Source organism: Xiphophorus couchianus, chromosome 8 (assembly GCF_001444195.1).
Source record: "Xiphophorus couchianus chromosome 8, X_couchianus-1.0, whole genome shotgun sequence".
In the NCBI taxonomy this organism is placed as follows: domain Eukaryota; kingdom Metazoa; phylum Chordata; class Actinopteri; order Cyprinodontiformes; family Poeciliidae; genus Xiphophorus; species Xiphophorus couchianus.
Window position 1 is genome coordinate 3,198,740 of NC_040235.1, and position 24,428 is coordinate 3,223,167.

General features: G+C 38.6%; 1 protein-coding gene across 1 annotated transcript; it reads right to left on the bottom strand.

Annotated features, from left to right (window-relative positions):
• Window positions 1–24,040, bottom strand: fech (ferrochelatase). The gene is made up of 11 exons (XM_028025678.1): window positions 23,821–24,040; window positions 9,222–9,312; window positions 8,381–8,500; window positions 8,153–8,301; window positions 7,262–7,396; window positions 7,079–7,185; window positions 6,887–6,985; window positions 5,724–5,831; window positions 4,805–4,969; window positions 4,033–4,092; window positions 1–2,577 (listed from the first exon to the last, which is right to left on the bottom strand). Exons 1-11 carry the CDS (start codon window positions 23,855–23,857, stop codon window positions 2,443–2,445), a joined length of 1,206 nt encoding a protein of 401 aa, XP_027881479.1. The 5' UTR covers window positions 23,858–24,040; the 3' UTR covers window positions 1–2,442.
• Between the last annotated feature and the right edge of the window lie 388 nt (window positions 24,041–24,428).

Here is a 24,428-nt window from a genome sequence, read left to right on the forward strand (position 1 = left end):
GTTTTAGGAACAGATTTTTATATTATTTTGAAGGAAGACCTCATCATTTATGTAACACCATGTCAAAGTTCATACAGCACCAGTTATTTCAACAAATAAATGCTTTCAAACTTTTAACTTGTACTATATTTACATTACTTTGAAGACATGGTTTGAACAAAATCTTAAATAAATCCAAAAAACTAAATAATATTTTTGCTTCACATGTGGCAACAGTTCCTTGTTTTAAGCTGCATTAGAGTTAAATTAGGAAACAGAAGAGAGTTTAGTCTTTCCTTTTGACCTGAACACTTCACAGAGTAGATCTACAACTTTAAATATTAAAATGAGAAAGTAGTTTTTAATAATACACAACATTTTATTAATGTTATAATAAGTAGCTTCGGGTCAGAATGTTACCAGATTCTTGGTTAGCATCGATTAGCATAATTGCCGACTGAAAAGGACCCAATCATGAAAAACATAAGAAAATCCAACAAACACATTTAAGAACATGAAGATCTTTGCTAACACCTTAAAACACTCATATCAATCAATATATGTAAAAAATAAGAGATGGACAAACACACATCCTTTCTAATCCAGTGGAAGAACAACAACAGGCTATTCTGTGCGTAGATTAGCATCAAGAAATAATTTTAAAATATGCCTTCATGGAGATTCATTATAGATAACAACTCTGAAAAGCTGGGAATAATGTTCCATCTTTACCAAAAGTAAAGACTTTTAAGCAATGACAGCTCTAGTAAAGGTAGCGCATGCTAGCTTAATTGGTATTGCTAAAGGAAAACCATTTAGCTTCTTTCTAAATGTTATTACAGCAAGCATTAAACATAGCCTTGTTCATAACTACTGTAAAATCTCTCTGTAAATGAGCCAAACGTGGCTAGTTAGCTTATGCATGCTAAGCCTTTGCATTCTGCTAACAGTAAGCTAACTGTTTTCTATTTGATTAGCCTTTTCAAATTACTACAAGCTAAACTGTTTAAAGATAGATAAAATCTTTTCAGTTAACTTACACACATGTAAACTATTTCAGCAAACCAACTAGTAGGTAACTGTTAGCATTTCAGTTAGCATACTGCAAGCTAAACCTTTGCTATTCAGCTTGCTAGCACCTTTTAGTCAACTCACTAAACCAATCCTCTGGTCATCTTACAACAAACCAAACTTTAGTTTTCTCAATGTTAGCTGAAACCTGCCAGTTAGCAAAGTAAAACTTTTTAGCTAGGAAAATATTTGTTTAAAAAAGTTCCACTTTTTAAGTTAGCTTAATGTCTGCTAGATCTTTTCAGTTAGCATGTTAGGTAAATGTTTACAGTTAGCTCTTAGAAGGCTAACTTTTACTGTTAGCTCTGACTTGCAAAGTAAATACAACACAGAATTAGCCGTCTAAACTTTTTATGTTAGTTTACTGTCAGCTAAATATTTTCAGTTAGCATGTAGAAAGCTACGTTTTACTGCTAGCTTCAACTTCTGAAGTAAACAGGATGCAGAATTAGCCAATTAAACTTTTTACGTTAGCTTACGTTAGCTTAGATGGTTTCAGTTAGCTTGTAGAAGGCTCAGTTTTACAATTAGCTAAACCTTTTCAGTTGGTTCAACCCAGCTAAAGATGTTCAGCTCAACAAGAACAATGATGTGTGTTTCTCTTCAAGCTGTCAAAGGGTCAAGTCACAGCAGGAACAAATGTGGTGGATTTTACTCAAGCAGTCCAGAGAATCCAGTGTATAAAAGGCACAAAGAGCAGAAAAACTACAGAGCCCACAGTTTTACACACTAGTCTTTAAAGGCTGTTTATAGATGGAAAAAAGTAAATTTACCTCCAAAAGACTTTCTGAGTTCCAGATGTCAAAAATGTTCGACTTTGGAAACTCAGAAAATTTATCTTTTTTTTCCTGAGTTTTTTCTTGCAAATTTTTGACTTTTGGAGCCAAGAGATTTACAAGTTTCTCCAGAATATCTGAGATTCATCTCAACATTTCTGAGCTTTTTCTTGCAAATTTTCTACTTGAAGCTCAAAAAATGTCAAAGTTTTTCTCTAGAATATTTCTGAGCTTAATCTCAAAATTTCCACGTTTTTTTGGTGAAAATTTACTTTCATTTTCTATCTACAGTTTCCCTAAAAAGCCGTTTTCCACACTGGGTCTGAGATTAATACCTGCAGGATGTTCTGAGCAATTTAATTAAATCTCTCTGCAGTCGGTGACGAACATGAAGGGATGGGAGAAAAATAAACTCAAAGAAATAAAAGAGTCGATTCCTTTATCTACAGACTTCAACCAAAGGGAAGCTCCAGAAATCAATATTTAAAATTAACTTGCGACAGAATTCAGTCACTTTTGCTGCTTTTTTCCGGCGGGTTGTTGGCGAGCAGAAGGCCTTCAGCGTCTCCAGAGTTTGTTATGAAGCTTGGCGGCGCGGCGGCGGCGTCAGAGAGCCTTAGAGTTTCTGGCTGGCGAAGAAGGCCTTGGTCTCGCCGCAGGTTGGGTTGGTGCACAGCGGGCAGCGCAGCGTCAGCTGGCGGGAACACGGCTCGTTGGACTTCAGGTGGGACTGGACCAGGTCAGCCAGGGCCTGGACACCAAAAGATCACAGCTACAGATGCTGTTCAGCAAAAATCTCTAAATATTCAAGCTGCTAAACGTCAAACCGGCGACTCATGATGAAGACAAACCGTCACGTCCGACTCTTAACGCTCCGATACGATTCTGTTCCTGACAAACGGCAACGAAACGTTTCCTCTACGGACAGCTGGACTTCATGAACTCGAGTATTTATGGAAAAAGTTACTTAATTTTAAAAGTAACTAAATTAGATTACAAGTTCCTCGTTAGATTCTGTTAGTTTGATCTCTAAATGTTTCTTCAGATTTGGTGTAGTAGTTTGAAGCCAACAGTTTTTTAAGATTATAATTATTATGATAAGGTCAAAGGTCACATTAAAGGTTTACCATACAAACTTTATATTTTAGTAAAACTGTGAACTTTTTCTTCCCACTTCATTTGAAATCTTGTAGTTTTTTGTTCCATAAACAAAAATTAAATGTTATTTTTACGATTTCAACTATTATTTTAGTAATCGATTATTCTGACGATCAATCAATTAATTGATTAATACGGAAAAGCAAATAATTTCTCTTTTTTTGTCTGAAATGCAATAACAGGGTCCTTTTTAATGAATGTATCAAATAAAAAATACTTCCTACTAATCTCATAATTATTTTTAATAGTTAGACAGAAAAAGGCTTCAAGGAGATTTGAATTCTGGGTAAAACATTTTTACAAAGAAGGTTTTTCATATTTAATGCAAAATTTATATATTTTTTTTACAGTTTTGTCTTAATTATTGCTCTCAGTCTGTTGTTTTTCAAATCTGAACTCTCCCGTTAATGATTAATCGATTATGAAATTACCTGACGACTATTTCAGTAATCGATTAATCACGATTAATCGATTCAGTGCTAATTATTTGTAAATGCAGTGGATTATAATGATTAAACTCGATCAGCGCTGAGCCTCCGTCTCGCTGTGCAGAACCAGATCAACACATTTTTCTTCATTTTCCAGCAGCAGAGCCTCACAAAGAAACTAAAAGTGCACCAGGAAACCATCCTTCAGTAACTACCAACTAATCATCCTCTGGATATTGATTTCCTCCCAGGCCGACACTCGGAGGCTGGGCGAGGGGTCTCTGAGCGCAGCGGGTCCGAGCAGCCGGCCAGCCGGGCCGCTCGGTTCTACTGTAGTCAGCTGGAAAAGGTTCCCATTGATCTGAACCTTCCTTTAATAACGGCAGCAGCGCTGCAGCTGGACGCCGCCTGGCAGGGAGGCGTCGCTCACAGCGTCTGAAACCCGACGTTTCCCTCAAGCTTTCAGCTAAAATCAAATCCTGTTTACCGATTAAACATCAGGATGATTAAAAAGATTTGATTCCAGTTAGGAAACACAAACTGATGCTGCTTTGTTGGTTTTTCTTCTCTAATCAGCTTTTAAATAAAACGCTAAATGTGAAAGAATGATGAGGAGGAACCTTCATGAAGAGAGGGTTTCCGTTCAGCGACTCTGCTCTCCTGATGTTCTCCACTCCACACTGGAGAAAAAAACAGAAAGAAAACCATTAGTTTGATGAAAACTACGTTTTCATATAGAATCGTTTCGCTTTAATTTAAGAAAAAATACATTTAAATATTTTCTTGCTCAGTTTACACCGGTTTTCTCTAAAAGAAACTTTTTATTTATCGTTTTCTGTTTTCCAAAAACACCAGCAGCCATTGTACCAACTGACCAAACATGCTGGAACTCTGCCGGGGTTGGTAGGTAACTAGGTGAGACGTTGTAATCTGAAAAGGCTTATTTTCCAGACACTAAAAAACATTAAACTTATTACTAAAAGCCGTCTGGGTGGAATTTTTTTAATAAACGTTGTTTTAGAATCAGTTGAAACCCAAATGGAGGAATAAAAACATCAATAATTGGTTCTTTTTAAAGAGAAAAACTGATATTTTTGGAAGAATTTTAATTAACATGAGTTACATCAACATTTAGTTTCCATTTTGGATCAATAAGTTATTTTTAAAATGAATTAGACTTGTTTGAATTTGTTTTCTGTACTTTATATTTATTGTTTTCTGTTCATCTCCAATCCTCCAGGCTTCAGTTTGAGAGAAAAACGGTTATTAGGCTTCGTTTGCACTTTTAAAATGTATTTTATTCTGTTTAATCTGAAATAAAGGCCTCAAATGTATTTGCGTGGAAGTGCTTTTAACTTGGAATCATGGAGGAAGTGTTTGAGCTTTCCTCACCTCTTCGGCCAACACCTGAGCGTACTCGATGTCCAGCTCATGCAGCGTCTCTATGTGGTCCGATGTGAAGGCGATGGGAACCAGCAGGATGTTCTTCTTCCCTCTCTCGCTCAGGCCTTTGATCACCTCGTCGGTTTGGGGGCCGAGCCACGCCATGGGGCCCACCTGCAACCGCAAACCAACCGTTAACATCTGGCGCCATCTTGTGGACAACAATTAATAGTGCAGCAGATTATTTAAGATTTCAGCAAAACTGTTCACCTTTAAATTGGTGAAAGATTAAAGATGGTCGTCAAAGAAAATTTATTGTTGCACTAAATTTGCCAAGATTTATTATAGATTCATATTTTTGTTGTCAGATCAAACATATTTGGACCAATTTATCGATATTTATCGATATTTATTGTGGAAAACTTATTTTTGAACTAGAATCACCAATTAGATGAAGGTGTTTGGTGTTTTAAACACATTAAAAAACAAAACAAGCAGAAGCTAACACTGAACTGCTCATTTTAAAAATAGCAGAAGAAAATGAAAACCAGTAAAATGATCATAAAATCACCGTGATAAACTCTGTGCTGCACATCTTCATCTTCATCTTCATCTCCTCCAGTGTGAGACTAATAAACAGCAACGTTTTCAGTTTCTAATTTTTCTATGTATTATTACTTTAAAGTTGCATGAATAAGTTGACCAAAGCTGAAAACATTTGGCATAAAGTCCAAGTCATTAAAATGAGAAGCGTCATAAGACAATAAGTTGTTTAAAAGGTTCAAAAATGGCAGCCATCTTGGAAAATGTCATCCTGAAAACCAACCAATATGAGAAATTTACTTCCTCATATTCAATGTGAAATAAATATGAGGAGGTTCATTTTTAGCTACACATTTTACAGTGTAGTAGAATAAACCCGACCCACCCTGGACTGCCACACCAGTCTGTAGGGGTTGCAGTGTCCCAGTCGCTCCATCACCCTCTGCACCGTGGCGCCCACTTCCTGCGGATACGGATCGCCTCGGTTTACCACCTGCAAATACAAACAGGAAGTCTAACAGACACTTTCCAGGAACTTACTGGAGATTTTTATTAAACATCCCAAAATAGTTTGTGTTACTTTGAAGAAATTACTGGCAACGTTTCAGAAACTTTCTAGAACTTACAGATAGATTTTTTCAAAACTCCTGGATTACTTTCTATGAACTTACAAAATACGTCAGTGCAGTTTAAAGACTCATTTCCCAGAATTTACAGAATATGTTTCCAGATTATTCAGGGCTTTTTCTAGAACTTAGATGTTGCTCTTTCAGAACTTTCAGGTTATTTTCTTGAAACTTAAACATTTTTGCAGAACACATCATATGTCTGTCATACATACAGGTTACCTTTATGAGGCTTCAAATTTCCCAAAACATTCATGTCACTTTCTCAGATCTTACAGGGTAAGTTTCTAAAACTTGCATTTGAACTTGCTGAATTTTTCTAGAATGTTCCAGAAAATGCCTTCACTACTTTAGCAGAAATTACTATTGATTTTCCTGAAACTTTTCCAGAACTTTGTTACTTTTTCAAATTGTTCATGCTAAGTTTTCAAGCTGGTTTCTAGGATTTTAGAAAGTACTTTTAAAGGGTAACTTTCTAGAACTTTTCCAAACTTGTGCATTAGTTTCTGGTGACTTGCACCTTGCTTTACTAGAACATCCAAAGTACTTCAGTGCCATTTAACGGATACTTTTTCAGATCTTACATGTTACATTTAAGATACTTTCCCAGAACTTACAGCATACCTTTTCAGATTAAGTTATATTCTTTCAAGAAACTTACTGGGGATTTTTTCTTGAACGTACTTTCCAAAACAGTTTTTGTTACTTTAGCATAAATTCCCGGCAACATTTCTGAAACTTAAAGGTTGCCTTTCCAGAACTTTGTGTTTATTTTACGTTTTCAAGCTGGCGGTTTCTGTCAGTTAAGTTTAATGTAAATTGCAACAAAAACTTCTTCAAAAGCCTTTAAGTTAATGAAAATCAGGATGTAATTGATTAATCAATAACCATCATCAATAAATCCCAGATATTTGTGACTTACTGCCATTGGAAGCGAATGAGCTGAGAACAAAATGACGACATCTTCCCTCTTATGGTCTGGAAACTTCAGCAGCTCATTTCTGATGTGTTCAGCAAAGCACTAAAAAACAAAATATTACATTTAGTAATATTTTGTAATTTATTTATTTATGGCGTTTTTGTTTTGAATTTTAAAGCAGTTGCAATTTCTAACCTCCACCAGCAGGGGGTGTGTGGGCCAGCGGTCGATGACGCTCCAGCGCATCTTTGGCCTGTCTCCTCTGTTGCTATAGTAACGGTAGATGGCGTTCAGACTGCTGCCTGTTGACGGAGACGAGGCGTTATCGCTTTAAGCAACAAACCGAACCGGGACGCGTTTCCGGAGCGAACCGCCGACCTGTGGTGGAGCAGCTGTACTGGGGATACTGGGTGAAGGCCACAGCTCGCTCCACGCCGTCCCGCTCCATCTCCTCGATGGCGTCCTCCGTCAGCGGGTTCACGTACCGGAAGCCGATGTAGAACTTGTGAGGAGCTGAGAAAAGGTTTGAAATAACGAGTCAATCCAACCAAACGAGTCACAGAAGGAAAAACAAGCTGCTAAAAAAAAAACCTTCTGTTATTACAACAGATTCCTAACGCTGACAATTTATTAGAGCTGAAAAGAACTGTTATTATAAACAGATTCTTCATTCTGAACACATTCTTTAAGGTGAACTGTGTCATTATTCTGAACAGATTATTATAATTTTGAACAAAGTCTGTGTATTTCTGACTTTAAACTGCCGTCTTTAACTAAAACTGAGAGGAAAAAAGCAGCAAAGTCTGAAAACGAACAGAAACTCTGTTGAGCAGCTGCTGATTGTGGCGGTTTCAGATAGCAGAGTGCTTCAGGGTGTGAGCAGACACCCCTTCACTATCTTCCCTCACAGTTTGGTTATCAGATGACAGCGCTAACGGCAACGCTAACCGCTTCCACAGATGCTTCTGTCATTCTGTTCTGTCCTAATCCAACTGCACAAAATGAACAATTGAAGCAGTTTGTTTATGATACCATAACCCACTCTGTCTGTGTCACACACAAATCTGTCCCCCTGGGAACATAACCTGATCTAACAACCCACTTGATGCAATGCTAACCAATTACAGAGATGCTAACAGCTTCCAGAGATGTAAACAGCTAACCTCTTCTAAACATGCTAATTGTTTTCAGAAATGCTAACTAAATTCTAACCGATTCCAAATTTGCTAACTGCTTCCAGAGATGCTAACAGCTTCCAGAGATGCTAACCTGTGTCGGGGCTCATGTCGTCCAGCAGCTTCACCATGCCCTCGCCCTGCATGGACGTCCAGTGTTTGATGGGCGATCCTCCGCCGATCTTGCTGTACTGCTCCTGGATCTTCGCCGTGCGCCGCTTGGCGATGAAAGGGCCGAGCTTGCTGCGGGGCAGAGAGCGGGTCAGAACGCTAGCGAAGCGACGGAGATGCTAATGGAGACGTGCTAACTGCTGAAGCTCACTTCTGAACAGGAAGCTTCATCAGGTCGGTGTCCATAAAGAGCCGCAGCAGGAAGTCGTGGACGTCTTCCAGTTTCTCCGGACCGCCCATGTTCAGCATCAGGATTCCTGTTTTAGGCTTCCTGACGGACGAAGAGATGGATGGAACGATTCATCCAACTGTGCATCCAACCAAAAACCACTCATCCATCCAATAATCCATCCATCTACCCAACCATCTGTTTAATCATTCATCCATCCAACCAACAAACCATCCACAATACATCCAACCATTGATCCAACCAACAACTCATCCAACAATGAATCCATCCATCCAACAATCCAACCATCTACCCAACCATCTGTTTAATCATTCATCCATCCAGCCAACAATCCAAACAACAGTTCATCCATTCAACCTTCCAACAATTCATCTAATGATCCGCCCATCCATCCATCTAACCAACAAACCATTCATCCAACAATCAAACTATCAATCCATCCAACAACCATCCATCCAACCATCTGGTAAAACTGTTGCACAGTTTTATGTTCCAATGAAAACTTATGAGACAAAGTTGAGGTCTTATTAACTAACAGGAAGTGATGCAATCTTCTTTCTTTCTGTTTTGAAAACAGAGGACTTCCTTCCTCTTGGAAAATCTTTACCGCAGGAAACAGGAAGCAGTAATAAAGCGAGTAACAGGAGGATTCCCAGATCAGCAGACTACCTGTCAGCAAGCAATAACAAACTGTCCACAGTTCAAAATGTTTCTGGATGCATTCAGAGCTTCTGCAAGTCCTGAGGAAAGTTTAAACTGGAATCAGGTTTTCCATCCACCAGTCTGGAGGCGTGTCTGTTACCTGCTCTCCTGTGTTTCTGGAGCTGCATTCTGAGCTAAAGCTGCAGCCGTGGATCGTCTCCTTAACGTCAACCCAACGTTGCTCCTGGCAACTGAAACAGAGAAATAAAAACACTTCCTGTGATGTTTTTCTATTCATTTATTATTTGTTTAAGATCTGAGTTTAATCAATCCTGATATTAGTTGTGCAACAAATTACATCATTACTGATATTAACAATTTCAGAACAAGGTAGTATAAAATATATAAAATGTGATCATTAACAGAGAGTTAACAAAGATTAGAGAAAATTTTGTTCTGCAAATGTTTATAAAATCTAAACAATTTCCTCCCAGAACCAAATTAATAATGGATAAAGACAATTTATATGGCAGCAGGTACAGAAAACCAAGGTAGAAATCTATTGTTAATCAATACATGTTAAATAAATGGAAAAACCCCAACTTATTAAATATTTGGTCACTGATCTGATCGTTTCCATAGCAACGACCAGAAGCAGGACCCAGAGCCACAGTGACCTCACTGATGACATCATGAACATCACAACAGATCAAAGAAGTTCTGAGGCTTTGAATGCTTGAATGTCAACACATCAGTTAGAATCCAAACGCTTCAGTGAGATTCAGGTTTTGTGTATAGTAAAGATTTTTTGTTTCCAGGATGAAAAACCTTTTTATTTTGCCACTCGGTCTTGGAGTAGGATATCTCGTGTCAACAGGAATGAAGAAACTTTTCGACCATTTCTTTCCTGTAAATGACTCAGTCGAAAGTACCTCCAAGGAAGTTCAGAAAGATTTGTTTTGGGACGGGCTTCCATCGGTTCCCAGAGAGCAAGCTGACCCGGCTGGGGAAGATTCTTCTGATGACAGGCTGAGTCGTTTCTCAAGCTCCAAGGACGTTGAGAGAGACTTGTTTTGGGACGGGTTTCCGTCGGATCCCAGATATCAAACTGACCCGGCTGGGGAAGTTTCTTCTGGGGCGAATCTCAAAACTCAGGCTTTGATTTCAACCATTTTATGTCCGGCTTGTTCAGAGAAGACATCGAGAAATGGCGCATCCTCCACGGTCTCGGACCTTAAATGTTCCCCAGACGGAGCATCAGGGTTAACACCCAGGAGCAGCAGTGGAGCCCCAGGCAGTAAGACTGCTCACAAAGATAAAACTGCCCTGAACGAGGGCAGAAGGGGTAGCGCCGCGAAGTCAAAAGATGAAGAAAGACTTTTGGAACCATTATTACACAGTTCCCCAATAAACAGCTACCCCGGACGGGGCAATTTCACCTTAGAAGAGGAGGAAAACATTTGGGACCGGATGTTATTGATTCCCCACAAGAAAAACTACCCCTTTTTTGATAGTTCAACCTCAGAAGATGAGGAAAAGACTTGGGATCGGATGTTACCGCTTCCCCAAAAGAAAAACTACCCCGGCCGGGGTAGATCACCTGCAAAAGAAGAGGAAAGACGATCAGAACAATTTTCACGCAGTTCCCAGATAAAAAGCTACCCCGGACGGGGCAGTTTATACTCAGAAGAGGAGGGAAGAATTTGGGGCCGGATGTTTCCGATTCCACAAAAGAAAAACTGCCCCGAACGGGATAGTTCAACCTCCGAAGATGACGAAATTTTTTGGGAACGGATGTTTCCGATTGCATAAAAGAAAATCTGATAGAGATTGTGAAGTTTTCTAGGATCAGCGCAAAGATCATCCTGAGACTCCAGCTGCCATAAAGTCCTCTGCAGAGGACAACCTATGTAAAATTTCGCAACAGGTTCAGAAATTGTTCTCAGTTTTTAAAGCTTTCTGAACCTGTTCTCAAGAAAACATGTACAAAAGCAGGATTCATAATGAGAAGCAAACACATGAAGAGAAACGCCACACTCCACAGAAAATCCCACCTAATGGTTTCTCCTGCCACTAACCTCCAAAACAACAAAGCTGTTTTTTTAGAGGAGGAAGAAACATTGAATTTTGTGAATAAACTATCAAAAGTTAACATCCTGTTTGCAGGTTTCTCTCCGGGCGCTCCGGCTTCCTGCCACAATCTAAAGTCATCACTGTTTGGTTAATAAGTTTCTAAATTCTCCTTTGGTGTAAATAAAACATCAGGGCTGCTCAGTGGCTCAGTGGGCAGCACTGCTGCCTTGCAGTAAGAAAGTCCTGGGTTTGAATCGCAGCCTGGTTCTGTCTGCATGGGGTTTTCTGGTTCTCCATTGTCCATATTTGGGTTCTCTCCGGGCGCTCCGGCTTCCTCCCACAGTCCAAAAAGATTTAGTGTGATTTATAACGGATGGATATTAATAATAATAATAATAATAATAATTATTATTATTAATATTACCATTACTATATATAAATAGATATATCTATCCATCTATCAATCAAGATATATCTATATCTATGTATCTATATATATCGATCTATATCTATCCATCTATATATATAAATATATATTTATTTATATAGATCTATAGATAGATCAATCTATCTCTATATATATAGAGATAGATCAATCGATAAATAGATTTATCTATAGATCTATTTATCAATCTATCTACATATGCGATACTTTTCTATTCATTTATTATTTGTTTAAGATCTGAGTTTAATCAATCCTGATATTAGTTGTGCAACAAATTACATCATTACTGATATTAACAATTTCAGAACAAGGTAGTATAAAATATATAAAATGTGATCATTAACAGAGAGTTAACAAAGATTAGAGAAAATTTTGTTCTGCAAATGTTTATAAAATCTAAACAATTTCCTCCCAGAACCAAATTAATAATGGATAAAGACAATTTATATGGCAGCAGGTACAGAAAACCAAGGTAGAAATCTATTGTTAATCAATACATGTTAAATAAATGGAAAAAACCCAACTTATTAAATATTTGGTCACTGATCTGATCGTTTCCATAGCAACGACCAGAAGCAGGACCCAGAGCCACAGTGACCTCACTGATGACATCATGAACATCACAACAGATCAAAGAAGTTCTGAGGCTTTGAATGCTTGAATGTCAACACATCAGTTAGAATCCAAACGCTTCAGTGAGATTCAGGTTTTGTGTATAGTAAAGATTTTTTGTTTCCAGGATGAAAAACCTTTTTATTTTGCCACTCGGTCTTGGAGTAGGATATCTCGTGTCAACAGGAATGAAGAAACTTTTCGACCATTTCTTTCCTGTAAATGACTCAGTCGAAAGTACCTCCAAGGAAGTTGAGAAAGATTTGTTTTGGGACGGGCTTCCATCGGTTCCCAGAGAGCAAGCTGACCCGGCTGGGGAAGATTCTTCTGATGACAGGCTGAGTCGTTTCTCAAGCTCCAAGGACGTTGAGAGAGACTTGTTTTGGGACGGGTTTCCGTCGGATCCCAGATATCAAACTGACCCGGCTGGGGAAGTTTCTTCTGGGGCGAATCTCAAAACTCAGGCTTTGATTTCAACCATTTTATGTCCGGCTTGTTCAGAGAAGACATCGAGAAATGGCGCATCCTCCACGGTCTCGGACCTTAAATGTTCCCCAGACGGAGCATCAGGGTTAACACCCAGGAGCAGCAGTGGAGCCCCAGGCAGTAAGACTGCTCACAAAGATAAAACTGCCCTGAACGAGGGCAGAAGGGGTAGCGCCGCGAAGTCAAAAGATGAAGAAAGACTTTTGGAACCATTATTACACAGTTCCCCAATAAACAGCTACCCCGGACGGGGCAATTTCACCTTAGAAGAGGAGGAAAACATTTGGGACCGGATGTTATTGATTCCCCACAAGAAAAACTACCCCTTTTTTGATAGTTCAACCTCAGAAGATGAGGAAAAGACTTGGGATCGGATGTTACCGCTTCCCCAAAAGAAAAACTACCCCGGCCGGGGTAGATCACCTGCAAAAGAAGAGGAAAGACGATCAGAACAATTTTCACGCAGTTCCCAGATAAAAAGCTACCCCGGACGGGGCAGTTTATACTCAGAAGAGGAGGGAAGAATTTGGGGCCGGATGTTTCCGATTCCACAAAAGAAAAACTGCCCCGAACGGGATAGTTCAACCTCCGAAGATGACGAAATTTTTTGGGAACGGATGTTTCCGATTGCATAAAAGAAAATCTGATAGAGATTGTGAAGTTTTCTAGGATCAGCGCAAAGATCATCCTGAGACTCCAGCTGCCATAAAGTCCTCTGCAGAGGACAACCTATGTAAAATTTCGCAACAGGTTCAGAAATTGTTCTCAGTTTTTAAAGCTTTCTGAACCTGTTCTCAAGAAAACATGTACAAAAGCAGGATTCATAATGAGAAGCAAACACATGAAGAGAAACGCCACACTCCACAGAAAATCCCACCTAATGGTTTCTCCTGCCACTAACCTCCAAAACAACAAAGCTGTTTTTTTAGAGGAGGAAGAAACATTGAATTTTGTGAATAAACTATCAAAAGTTAACATCCTGTTTGCAGGTTTCTCTCCGGGCGCTCCGGCTTCCTGCCACAATCTAAAGTCATCACTGTTTGGTTAATAAGTTTCTAAATTCTCCTTTGGTGTAAATAAAACATCAGGGCTGCTCAGTGGCTCAGTGGGCAGCACTGCTGCCTTGCAGTAAGAAAGTCCTGGGTTTGAATCGCAGCCTGGTTCTGTCTGCATGGGGTTTTCTGGTTCTCCATTGTCCATATTTGGGTTCTCTCCGGGCGCTCCGGCTTCCTCCCACAGTCCAAAAAGATTTAGTGTGATTTATAACGGATGGATATTAATAATAATAATAATAATAATTATTATTATTATTAATATTACCATTACTATATATAAATAGATATATCTATCCATCTATCAATCAAGATATATCTATATCTATGTATCTATATATATCGATCTATATCTATCCATCTATATATATAAATATATATTTATTTATATAGATCTATAGATAGATCAATCTATCTCTATATATATAGAGATAGATCAATCGATAAATAGATTTATCTATAGATCTATTTATCAATCTATCTACATATGCGATACTTTTCTATTCATTTATTATTTGTTTAAGATCTGAGTTTAATCAATCCTGATATTAGTTGTGCAACAAATTACATCATTACTGATATTAACAATTTCAGAACAAGGTAGTATAAAATATATAAAATGTGATCATTAACAGAGAGTTAACAAAGATTAGAGAAAATTTTGTTCTGCAAATGTTTATAAAATCTAAACAATTTCCTCCCAGAACCAAATTAATAATGGATAAAGACAATTTATATGGCAGCAGGTACAGAAAACCAAGGTAGAAATCTATTGTTAATCAATACATGTTAAATAAATGGAAAAAACCCAACTTATTAAATATTTGGTCACTGATCTGATCGTTTCCATAGCAACGACCAGAAGCAGGACCCAGAGCCACAGTGACCTCACTGATGACATCATGAACATCACAACAGATCAAAGAAGTTCTGAGGCTTTGAATGCTTGAATGTCAACACATCAGTTAGAATCCAAACGCTTCAGTGAGATTCAGGTTTTGTGTATAGTAAAGATTTTTTGTTTCCAGGATGAAAAACCTTTTTATTTTGCCACTCGGTCTTGGAGTAGGATATCTCGTGTCAACAGGAATGAAGAAACTTTTCGACCATTTCTTTCCTGTAAATGACTCAGTCGAAAGTACCTCCAAGGAAGTTGAGAAAGATTTGTTTTGGGACGGGCTTCCATCGGTTCCCAGAGAGCAAGCTGACCCGGCTGGGGAAGATTCTTCTGATGACAGGCTGAGTCGTTTCTCAAGCTCCAAGGACGTTGAGAGAGACTTGTTTTGGGACGGGTTTCCGTCGGATCCCAGATATCAAACTGACCCGGCTGGGGAAGTTTCTTCTGGGGCGAATCTCAAAACTCAGGCTTTGATTTCAACCATTTTATGTCCGGCTTGTTCAGAGAAGACATCGAGAAATGGCGCATCCTCCACGGTCTCGGACCTTAAATGTTCCCCAGACGGAGCATCAGGGTTAACACCCAGGAGCAGCAGTGGAGCCCCAGGCAGTAAGACTGCTCACAAAGATAAAACTGCCCTGAACGAGGGCAGAAGGGGTAGCGCCGCGAAGTCAAAAGATGAAGAAAGACTTTTGGAACCATTATTACACAGTTCCCCAATAAACAGCTACCCCGGACGGGGCAATTTCACCTTAGAAGAGGAGGAAAACATTTGGGACCGGATGTTATTGATTCCCCACAAGAAAAACTACCCCTTTTTTGATAGTTCAACCTCAGAAGATGAGGAAAAGACTTGGGATCGGATGTTACCGCTTCCCCAAAAGAAAAACTACCCCGGCCGGGGTAGATCACCTGCAAAAGAAGAGGAAAGACGATCAGAACAATTTTCACGCAGTTCCCAGATAAAAAGCTACCCCGGACGGGGCAGTTTATACTCAGAAGAGGAGGGAAGAATTTGGGGCCGGATGTTTCCGATTCCACAAAAGAAAAACTGCCCCGAACGGGATAGTTCAACCTCCGAAGATGACGAAATTTTTTGGGAACGGATGTTTCCGATTGCATAAAAGAAAATCTGATAGAGATTGTGAAGTTTTCTAGGATCAGCGCAAAGATCATCCTGAGACTCCAGCTGCCATAAAGTCCTCTGCAGAGGACAACCTATGTAAAATTTCGCAACAGGTTCAGAAATTGTTCTCAGTTTTTAAAGCTTTCTGAACCTGTTCTCAAGAAAACATGTACAAAAGCAGGATTCATAATGAGAAGCAAACACATGAAGAGAAACGCCACACTCCACAGAAAATCCCACCTAATGGTTTCTCCTGCCACTAACCTCCAAAACAACAAAGCTGTTTTTTTAGAGGAGGAAGAAACATTGAATTTTGTGAATAAACTATCAAAAGTTAACATCCTGTTTGCAGGTTTCTCTCCGGGCGCTCCGGCTTCCTGCCACAATCTAAAGTCATCACTGTTTGGTTAATAAGTTTCTAAATTCTCCTTTGGTGTAAATAAAACATCAGGGCTGCTCAGTGGCTCAGTGGGCAGCACTGCTGCCTTGCAGTAAGAAAGTCCTGGGTTTGAATCGCAGCCTGGTTCTGTCTGCATGGGGTTTTCTGGTTCTCCATTGTCCATATTTGGGTTCTCTCCGGGCGCTCCGGCTTCCTCCCACAGTCCAAAAAGATTTAGTGTGATTTATAACGGATGGATATTAATAATAATAATAATAATAATAATTATTATTATTATTATTAATATTACCATTACTATATATAAATAGATATATCTATCCATCTATCAATCAAGATATATCTATATCTATGTATCTATATATATCGATCTATATCTATCCATCTATATATATAAATATATATTTATTTATATAGATCTATAGATAGATCAATCTATCTCTATATATATAGAGATAGATCAATCGATAAATAGATTTATCTATAGATCTATTTATCAATCTATCTACATATGCGATACTTTTCTATTCATTTATTATTTGTTTAAGATCTGAGTTTAATCAATCCTGATATTAGTTGTGCAACAAATTACATCATTACTGATATTAACAATTTCAGAACAAGGTAGTATAAAATATATAAAATGTGATCATTAACAGAGAGTTAACAAAGATTAGAGAAAATTTTGTTCTGCAAATGTTTATAAAATCTAAACAATTTCCTCCCAGAACCAAATTAATAATGGATAAAGACAATTTATATGGCAGCAGGTACAGAAAACCAAGGTAGAAATCTATTGTTAATCAATACATGTTAAATAAATGGAAAAAACCCAACTTATTAAATATTTGGTCACTGATCTGATCGTTTCCATAGCAACGACCAGAAGCAGGACCCAGAGCCACAGTGACCTCACTGATGACATCATGAACATCACAACAGATCAAAGAAGTTCTGAGGCTTTGAATGCTTGAATGTCAACACATCAGTTAGAATCCAAACGCTTCAGTGAGATTCAGGTTTTGTGTATAGTAAAGATTTTTTGTTTCCAGGATGAAAAACCTTTTTATTTTGCCACTCGGTCTTGGAGTAGGATATCTCGTGTCAACAGGAATGAAGAAACTTTTCGACCATTTCTTTCCTGTAAATGACTCAGTCGAAAGTACCTCCAAGGAAGTTGAGAAAGATTTGTTTTGGGACGGGCTTCCATCGGTTCCCAGAGAGCAAGCTGACCCGGCTGGGGAAGATTCTTCTGATGACAGGCTGAGTCGTTTCTCAAGCTCCAAGGACGTTGAGAGAGACTTGTTTTGGGACGGGTTTCCGTCGGATCCCAGATATCAAACTGACCCGGCTGGGGAAGTTTCTTCTGGGGCGAATCTCAAAACTCAGGCTTTGATTTCAACCATTTTATGTCCGGCTTGTTCAGAGAAGACATCGAGAAATGGCGCATCCTCCACGGTCTCGGACCTTAAATGTTCCCCAGACGGAGCATCAGGGTTAACACCCAGGAGCAGCAGTGGAGCCCCAGGCAGTAAGACTGCTCACAAAGATAAAACTGCCCTGAACGAGGGCAGAAGGGGTAGCGCCGCGAAGTCAAAAGATGAAGAAAGACTTTTGGAACCATTATTACACAGTTCCCCAATAAACAGCTACCCCGGACGGGGCAATTTCACCTTAGAAGAGGAGGAAAACATTTGGGACCGGATGTTATTGATTCCCCACAAGAAAAACTACCCCTTTTTTGATAGTTCAACCTCAGAAGATGAGGAAAAGACTTGGGATCGGATGTTACCGCTTCCCCAAAAGAAAAACTACCCCGGCCGGGGTAGATCACCTGCAAAAGAAGAGGAAAGACGATCAGAACAATTTTCACGCAGTTCCCAGATAAAAAGCTACCCCGGACGGGGCAGTTTATACTCAGAAGAGGAGGGAAGAATTTGGGGCCGGATGTTTCCGATTCCACAAAAGAAAAACTGCCCCGAACGGGATAGTTCAACCTCCGAAGATGACGAAATTTTTTGGGAACGGATGTTTCCGATTGCATAAAAGAAAATCTGATAGAGATTGTGAAGTTTTCTAGGATCAGCGCAAAGATCATCCTGAGACTCCAGCTGCCATAAAGTCCTCTGCAGAGGACAACCTATGTAAAATTTCGCAACAGGTTCAGAAATTGTTCTCAGTTTTTAAAGCTTTCTGAACCTGTTCTCAAGAAAACATGTACAAAAGCAGGATTCATAATGAGAAGCAAACACATGAAGAGAAACGCCACACTCCACAGAAAATCCCACCTAATGGTTTCTCCTGCCACTAACCTCCAAAACAACAAAGCTGTTTTTTTAGAGGAGGAAGAAACATTGAATTTTGTGAATAAACTATCAAAAGTTAACATCCTGTTTGCAGGTTTCTCTCCGGGCGCTCCGGCTTCCTGCCACAATCTAAAGTCATCACTGTTTGGTTAATAAGTTTCTAAATTCTCCTTTGGTGTAAATAAAACATCAGGGCTGCTCAGTGGCTCAGTGGGCAGCACTGCTGCCTTGCAGTAAGAAAGTCCTGGGTTTGAATCGCAGCCTGGTTCTGTCTGCATGGGGTTTTCTGGTTCTCCATTGTCCATATTTGGGTTCTCTCCGGGCGCTCCGGCTTCCTCCCACAGTCCAAAAAGATTTAGTGTGATTTATAACGGATGGATATTAATAATAATAATAATAATAATAATTATTATTATTATTATTAATATTACCATTACTATATATAAATAGATATATCTATCCATCTATCAATCAAGATATATCTATATCTATGTATCTATATATATCGATCTATATCTATCCATCTATATATATAAATATATATTTATTTATATAGATCTATAGATAGATCAATCTATCTCTATATATATAGAGATAGATCAATCGATAAATAGATTTATCTATAGATCTATTTATCAATCTATCTACATATGCGATACTTTTCTATTCATTTATTATTTGTTTAAGATCTGAGTTTAATCAATCCTGATATTAGTTGTGCAACAAATTACATCATTACTGATATTAACAATTTCAGAACAAGGTAGTATAAAATATATAAAATGTGATCATTAACAGAGAGTTAACAAAGATTAGAGAAAATTTTGTTCTGCAAATGTTTATAAAATCTAAACAATTTCCTCCCAGAACCAAATTAATAATGGATAAAGACAATTTATATGGCAGCAGGTACAGAAAACCAAGGTAGAAATCTATTGTTAATCAATACATGTTAAATAAATGGAAAAAACCCAACTTATTAAATATTTGGTCACTGATCTGATCGTTTCCATAGCAACGACCAGAAGCAGGACCCAGAGCCACAGTGACCTCACTGATGACATCATGAACATCACAACAGATCAAAGAAGTTCTGAGGCTTTGAATGCTTGAATGTCAACACATCAGTTAGAATCCAAACGCTTCAGTGAGATTCAGGTTTTGTGTATAGTAAAGATTTTTTGTTTCCAGGATGAAAAACCTTTTTATTTTGCCACTCGGTCTTGGAGTAGGATATCTCGTGTCAACAGGAATGAAGAAACTTTTCGACCATTTCTTTCCTGTAAATGACTCAGTCGAAAGTACCTCCAAGGAAGTTGAGAAAGATTTGTTTTGGGACGGGCTTCCATCGGTTCCCAGAGAGCAAGCTGACCCGGCTGGGGAAGATTCTTCTGATGACAGGCTGAGTCGTTTCTCAAGCTCCAAGGACGTTGAGAGAGACTTGTTTTGGGACGGGTTTCCGTCGGATCCCAGATATCAAACTGACCCGGCTGGGGAAGTTTCTTCTGGGGCGAATCTCAAAACTCAGGCTTTGATTTCAACCATTTTATGTCCGGCTTGTTCAGAGAAGACATCGAGAAATGGCGCATCCTCCACGGTCTCGGACCTTAAATGTTCCCCAGACGGAGCATCAGGGTTAACACCCAGGAGCAGCAGTGGAGCCCCAGGCAGTAAGACTGCTCACAAAGATAAAACTGCCCTGAACGAGGGCAGAAGGGGTAGCGCCGCGAAGTCAAAAGATGAAGAAAGACTTTTGGAACCATTATTACACAGTTCCCCAATAAACAGCTACCCCGGACGGGGCAATTTCACCTTAGAAGAGGAGGAAAACATTTGGGACCGGATGTTATTGATTCCCCACAAGAAAAACTACCCCTTTTTTGATAGTTCAACCTCAGAAGATGAGGAAAAGACTTGGGATCGGATGTTACCGCTTCCCCAAAAGAAAAACTACCCCGGCCGGGGTAGATCACCTGCAAAAGAAGAGGAAAGACGATCAGAACAATTTTCACGCAGTTCCCAGATAAAAAGCTACCCCGGACGGGGCAGTTTATACTCAGAAGAGGAGGGAAGAATTTGGGGCCGGATGTTTCCGATTCCACAAAAGAAAAACTGCCCCGAACGGGATAGTTCAACCTCCGAAGATGACGAAATTTTTTGGGAACGGATGTTTCCGATTGCATAAAAGAAAATCTGATAGAGATTGTGAAGTTTTCTAGGATCAGCGCAAAGATCATCCTGAGACTCCAGCTGCCATAAAGTCCTCTGCAGAGGACAACCTATGTAAAATTTCGCAACAGGTTCAGAAATTGTTCTCAGTTTTTAAAGCTTTCTGAACCTGTTCTCAAGAAAACATGTACAAAAGCAGGATTCATAATGAGAAGCAAACACATGAAGAGAAACGCCACACTCCACAGAAAATCCCACCTAATGGTTTCTCCTGCCACTAACCTCCAAAACAACAAAGCTGTTTTTTTTAGAGGAGGAAGAAACATTGAATTTTGTGAATAAACTATCAAAAGTTAACATCCTGTTTGCAGGTTTCTCTCCGGGCGCTCCGGCTTCCTGCCACAATCTAAAGTCATCACTGTTTGGTTAATAAGTTTCTAAATTCTCCTTTGGTGTAAATAAAACATCAGGGCTGCTCAGTGGCTCAGTGGGCAGCACTGCTGCCTTGCAGTAAGAAAGTCCTGGGTTTGAATCGCAGCCTGGTTCTGTCTGCATGGGGTTTTCTGGTTCTCCATTGTCCATATTTGGGTTCTCTCCGGGCGCTCCGGCTTCCTCCCACAGTCCAAAAAGATTTAGTGTGATTTATAACGAATGTATGTTAATAATAATAACAATTATTATTATTATTAATATTACCATTACTATATATAAATAGCTATATCTATCCATCTATCAATCAAAAGATATATCTATATCTATGTATCTATATATATCAATCTATATCTATCCATATATATATATAAATATATATATATATATTCATATAGATCTATAGATAGATCAATCTATCTATCTATCTATATATAGATCTATAGATAGTTCGATAAATAGATTTATCTATAGATCTATTTATCGATCTATCTACATATGTGATACTTTCTATTCATTTATTATTTGTTTAAGATCTGAGTTTAATCAATCCTGATATTAGTTGTGATATATATATGTCTATATTAGTATAGATATATCTATACTTCGCTAGATATATCTATATCTTTATATCTATATCTCTCTCTAGATCGATATATATATAGATATACGTATCTATATATATATATATATATATATACATACATAAAGACAGATATATATCTAGATATCTCTAGATATCTATCTATCTATCTATATATATCTAGATATATATACTATATATATCTAGATATATATAGATATATATATACATGCAGACAGACAGATATCTACATTCAGGAAACTGAGCTTAATTGATCTATAATTAATTTGGGGGTTTCATTGTTAATTAGCTGAAAGTGGGTATTTTTGTCTTCATTTGTTAAGTTTGGGTTTAGTGCTGGTACTGGATGTAGATTAAACGTTATATGGTTTGAATTTTCTCCTGAAAAAAGCTGGTTAATCCATTAGATTGAAATTCAGGCGTTATCGTCACTGGAGGGTTTGTGCTAACTGTTGCAAATGAAGCTCGAACTTTAATGTTTTTGTTTCCGACATCTGCAAAGAAAGCTTCCCTTGCATATAGTAGTGTTGAGTGATAGTTACATCATCTATCTTTATAGATTTCAAAATAAAAGTGAAGTTGAGTTTTACGCCATTTTCGTCCGGCTCTACGGCAGAGCTGTGCATTCCTCCATGGAGATTTCTTCCTACCAAACACAACCTTCACTTTAATGGGGACAATCTAATCAATAATATCTGAAACTTTAGAATGAAAATCATCTAGATCATTACAACGTAAGGGCGAGGAGGAAGAGTAGATTAGATTAACCGTTTCTGCAGCGTTTTCTGTGAAAGAAGGTTTTGTTATCGTAGCTTTTTGGCCAAGTGAGTCAATGTTGATTGAACTTTCAAAGACGACAGGAAATGATCTGCCAGGGCGACATCAGTTACAGAAACATTGGAAATATTCACACCCTTACTGATAACCTGGTCCAGTTTTTCTCCTGCATTGGTTAATATGTTGAATTAGACCAACATATTAACCAATCGCCCAGTTTATTTGCCCCTCTGTCTCGGGGGTTGCCAATATGAATGTTGAAGTCATCGACAATTATTAAACAATCATAATCAATGCATATGAGAGATAGAAGCTCATTAAAATCAGCAAAGAAGTTTTCTACATATGTTGGAGTTTTGTATCAAGTTAGTGCCAGAGTTCGTTTGTGGCCTTTTACCTCAATACCCAGATACTCAGAAGAGGTGAAATGACCCAAAAAGATTTTGTTACAATTTATTTTATTCTTAAATATAGAAGTCACGCCACCCCTATTTTTATAGTTTCTATAGTCACTTAAAAATGTTAATATTAAGGCTCTGATTTGATTAGTACAGTTGATTCAGTATCGTCATCCATCAGGAACACAGCATCAATATTATGCTGGGTGATGAAGCCATTAATTAATAAAGCTTTTGGTGTTAAAAAAAAGTAAACATACTTTAAAAACATTTAAACTTTCAAAACATAGCTGCAACTTTCATGGCCTCAACGGCTGCAGTAGTGCGGCTTGGCCGCCAGGGGGAGAGCGTGTAAGGTTACGCAAGTGTAAAAGTCTGCAGTTGTGTAACGACAACATGCTGGCTGGTCACTTCGCTTCGCGCCGTAAAAGCGCCTAAACAAAACCATGATACGTTCACAGAGCAGCTTACTGAAGCTAAATGGGGATAAGATCATTATGTAACGGAGACGTTAAACTGAAACACACAATTAAGGCTGGAAACTTTGTCAAGATGGAGAAAATCAGCACCGGAAACAGGAAGCAAGAGCTTCTTGAGATAATTCTAACATTATCTAAATACACCGAATGATTGATAAGAGCAGGCCTGTTTCAAATATTTTAAATACTAAATAGCGAGCTGCTGATTATTATAATAAGTTTTCGCACCGTAATAAAACGTGTTAAAGCCCTCAGATGTCACGGTGAAGCGTTGTTTTTGAAAAAATCCCGACCGGAAGTTGTATCTTCCTTTTGGTAGCTTGATGCTTTCACATGTAGCGTCAATGTCAGGGTCCAAAAGAAGCCCCGACAAGCAAACAAAACACTTTAAAACAACAAAAAAGGCATAATATTACACTTTATTTAATGACGTTAAAATTAAAAATTATTTTAAAGCACCAGAGCGCAATTTTAGTTTGGATAAATTTCTGAACATTCAGATACTTACAGTGGAACAAGCGCCCGACGCTGCCCAGCGCTGCCATCCCGCTGCAGTTCCCGGATCCCGGCTGAAACACGCTCCAGATGGCCGCTCTCCCTGCGGTGGATCCCACTCGTGTCAACAGCCCACAGGACAGGTGGAATAGCGGGTCAGCCCCGGTGTGAAAGCCAGATTCCTTCAGCTTCAGCCGGCTGAAGGCACGGACTTCCGGCAAGTTTAATTTGATAACAACTCACTTCCGGTTACGAACTTACAAAATAAAGTCCCGGCGCAGCAACACGCATGAAAGGGACGAAATTATATGTTTTTAGCCTCTGATTTAATATATATTTTAGAAATAAATGTCACTGCAGTATAAATATGCTACCTTATGATATATTTTTTGATTTTATTAGTCCATATGACTATTTTATATGTTCCACTGTAGATATTTGTTTTGCTTTGGTAGCAGTCAGTCTTGCAACCAATCTGAAGAGGCTTCTGACTGAAGACTGTTGCAGCATGACAGTCACATTTATTTAATTTCCCTTTTGGATCAAAGAAGTATTTTTAAAGTCATTGCATGCTAACAGCCAAACACCCAGGCAGTAGAAACAATACTATATTGCAACATA

Coding starts and splice junctions, on each gene's coding strand:
- fech (XM_028025678.1), bottom strand. CDS start 23,857: ATGGCAGCGCTGGGCAGCGTCGGGCGCTTGTTCCACT. Junction 7,186..7,261: donor GTACAGCTGCTCCACCACAG/GTCGGCGGTTCG, acceptor CTCCGTCAACAG/GCAGCAGTCTGAACGCCATC. Junction 5,832..6,886: donor CTCATTCGCTTCCAATGGCA/GTAAGTCACAAA, acceptor TTGTATTTGCAG/GTGGTAAACCGAGGCGATCC.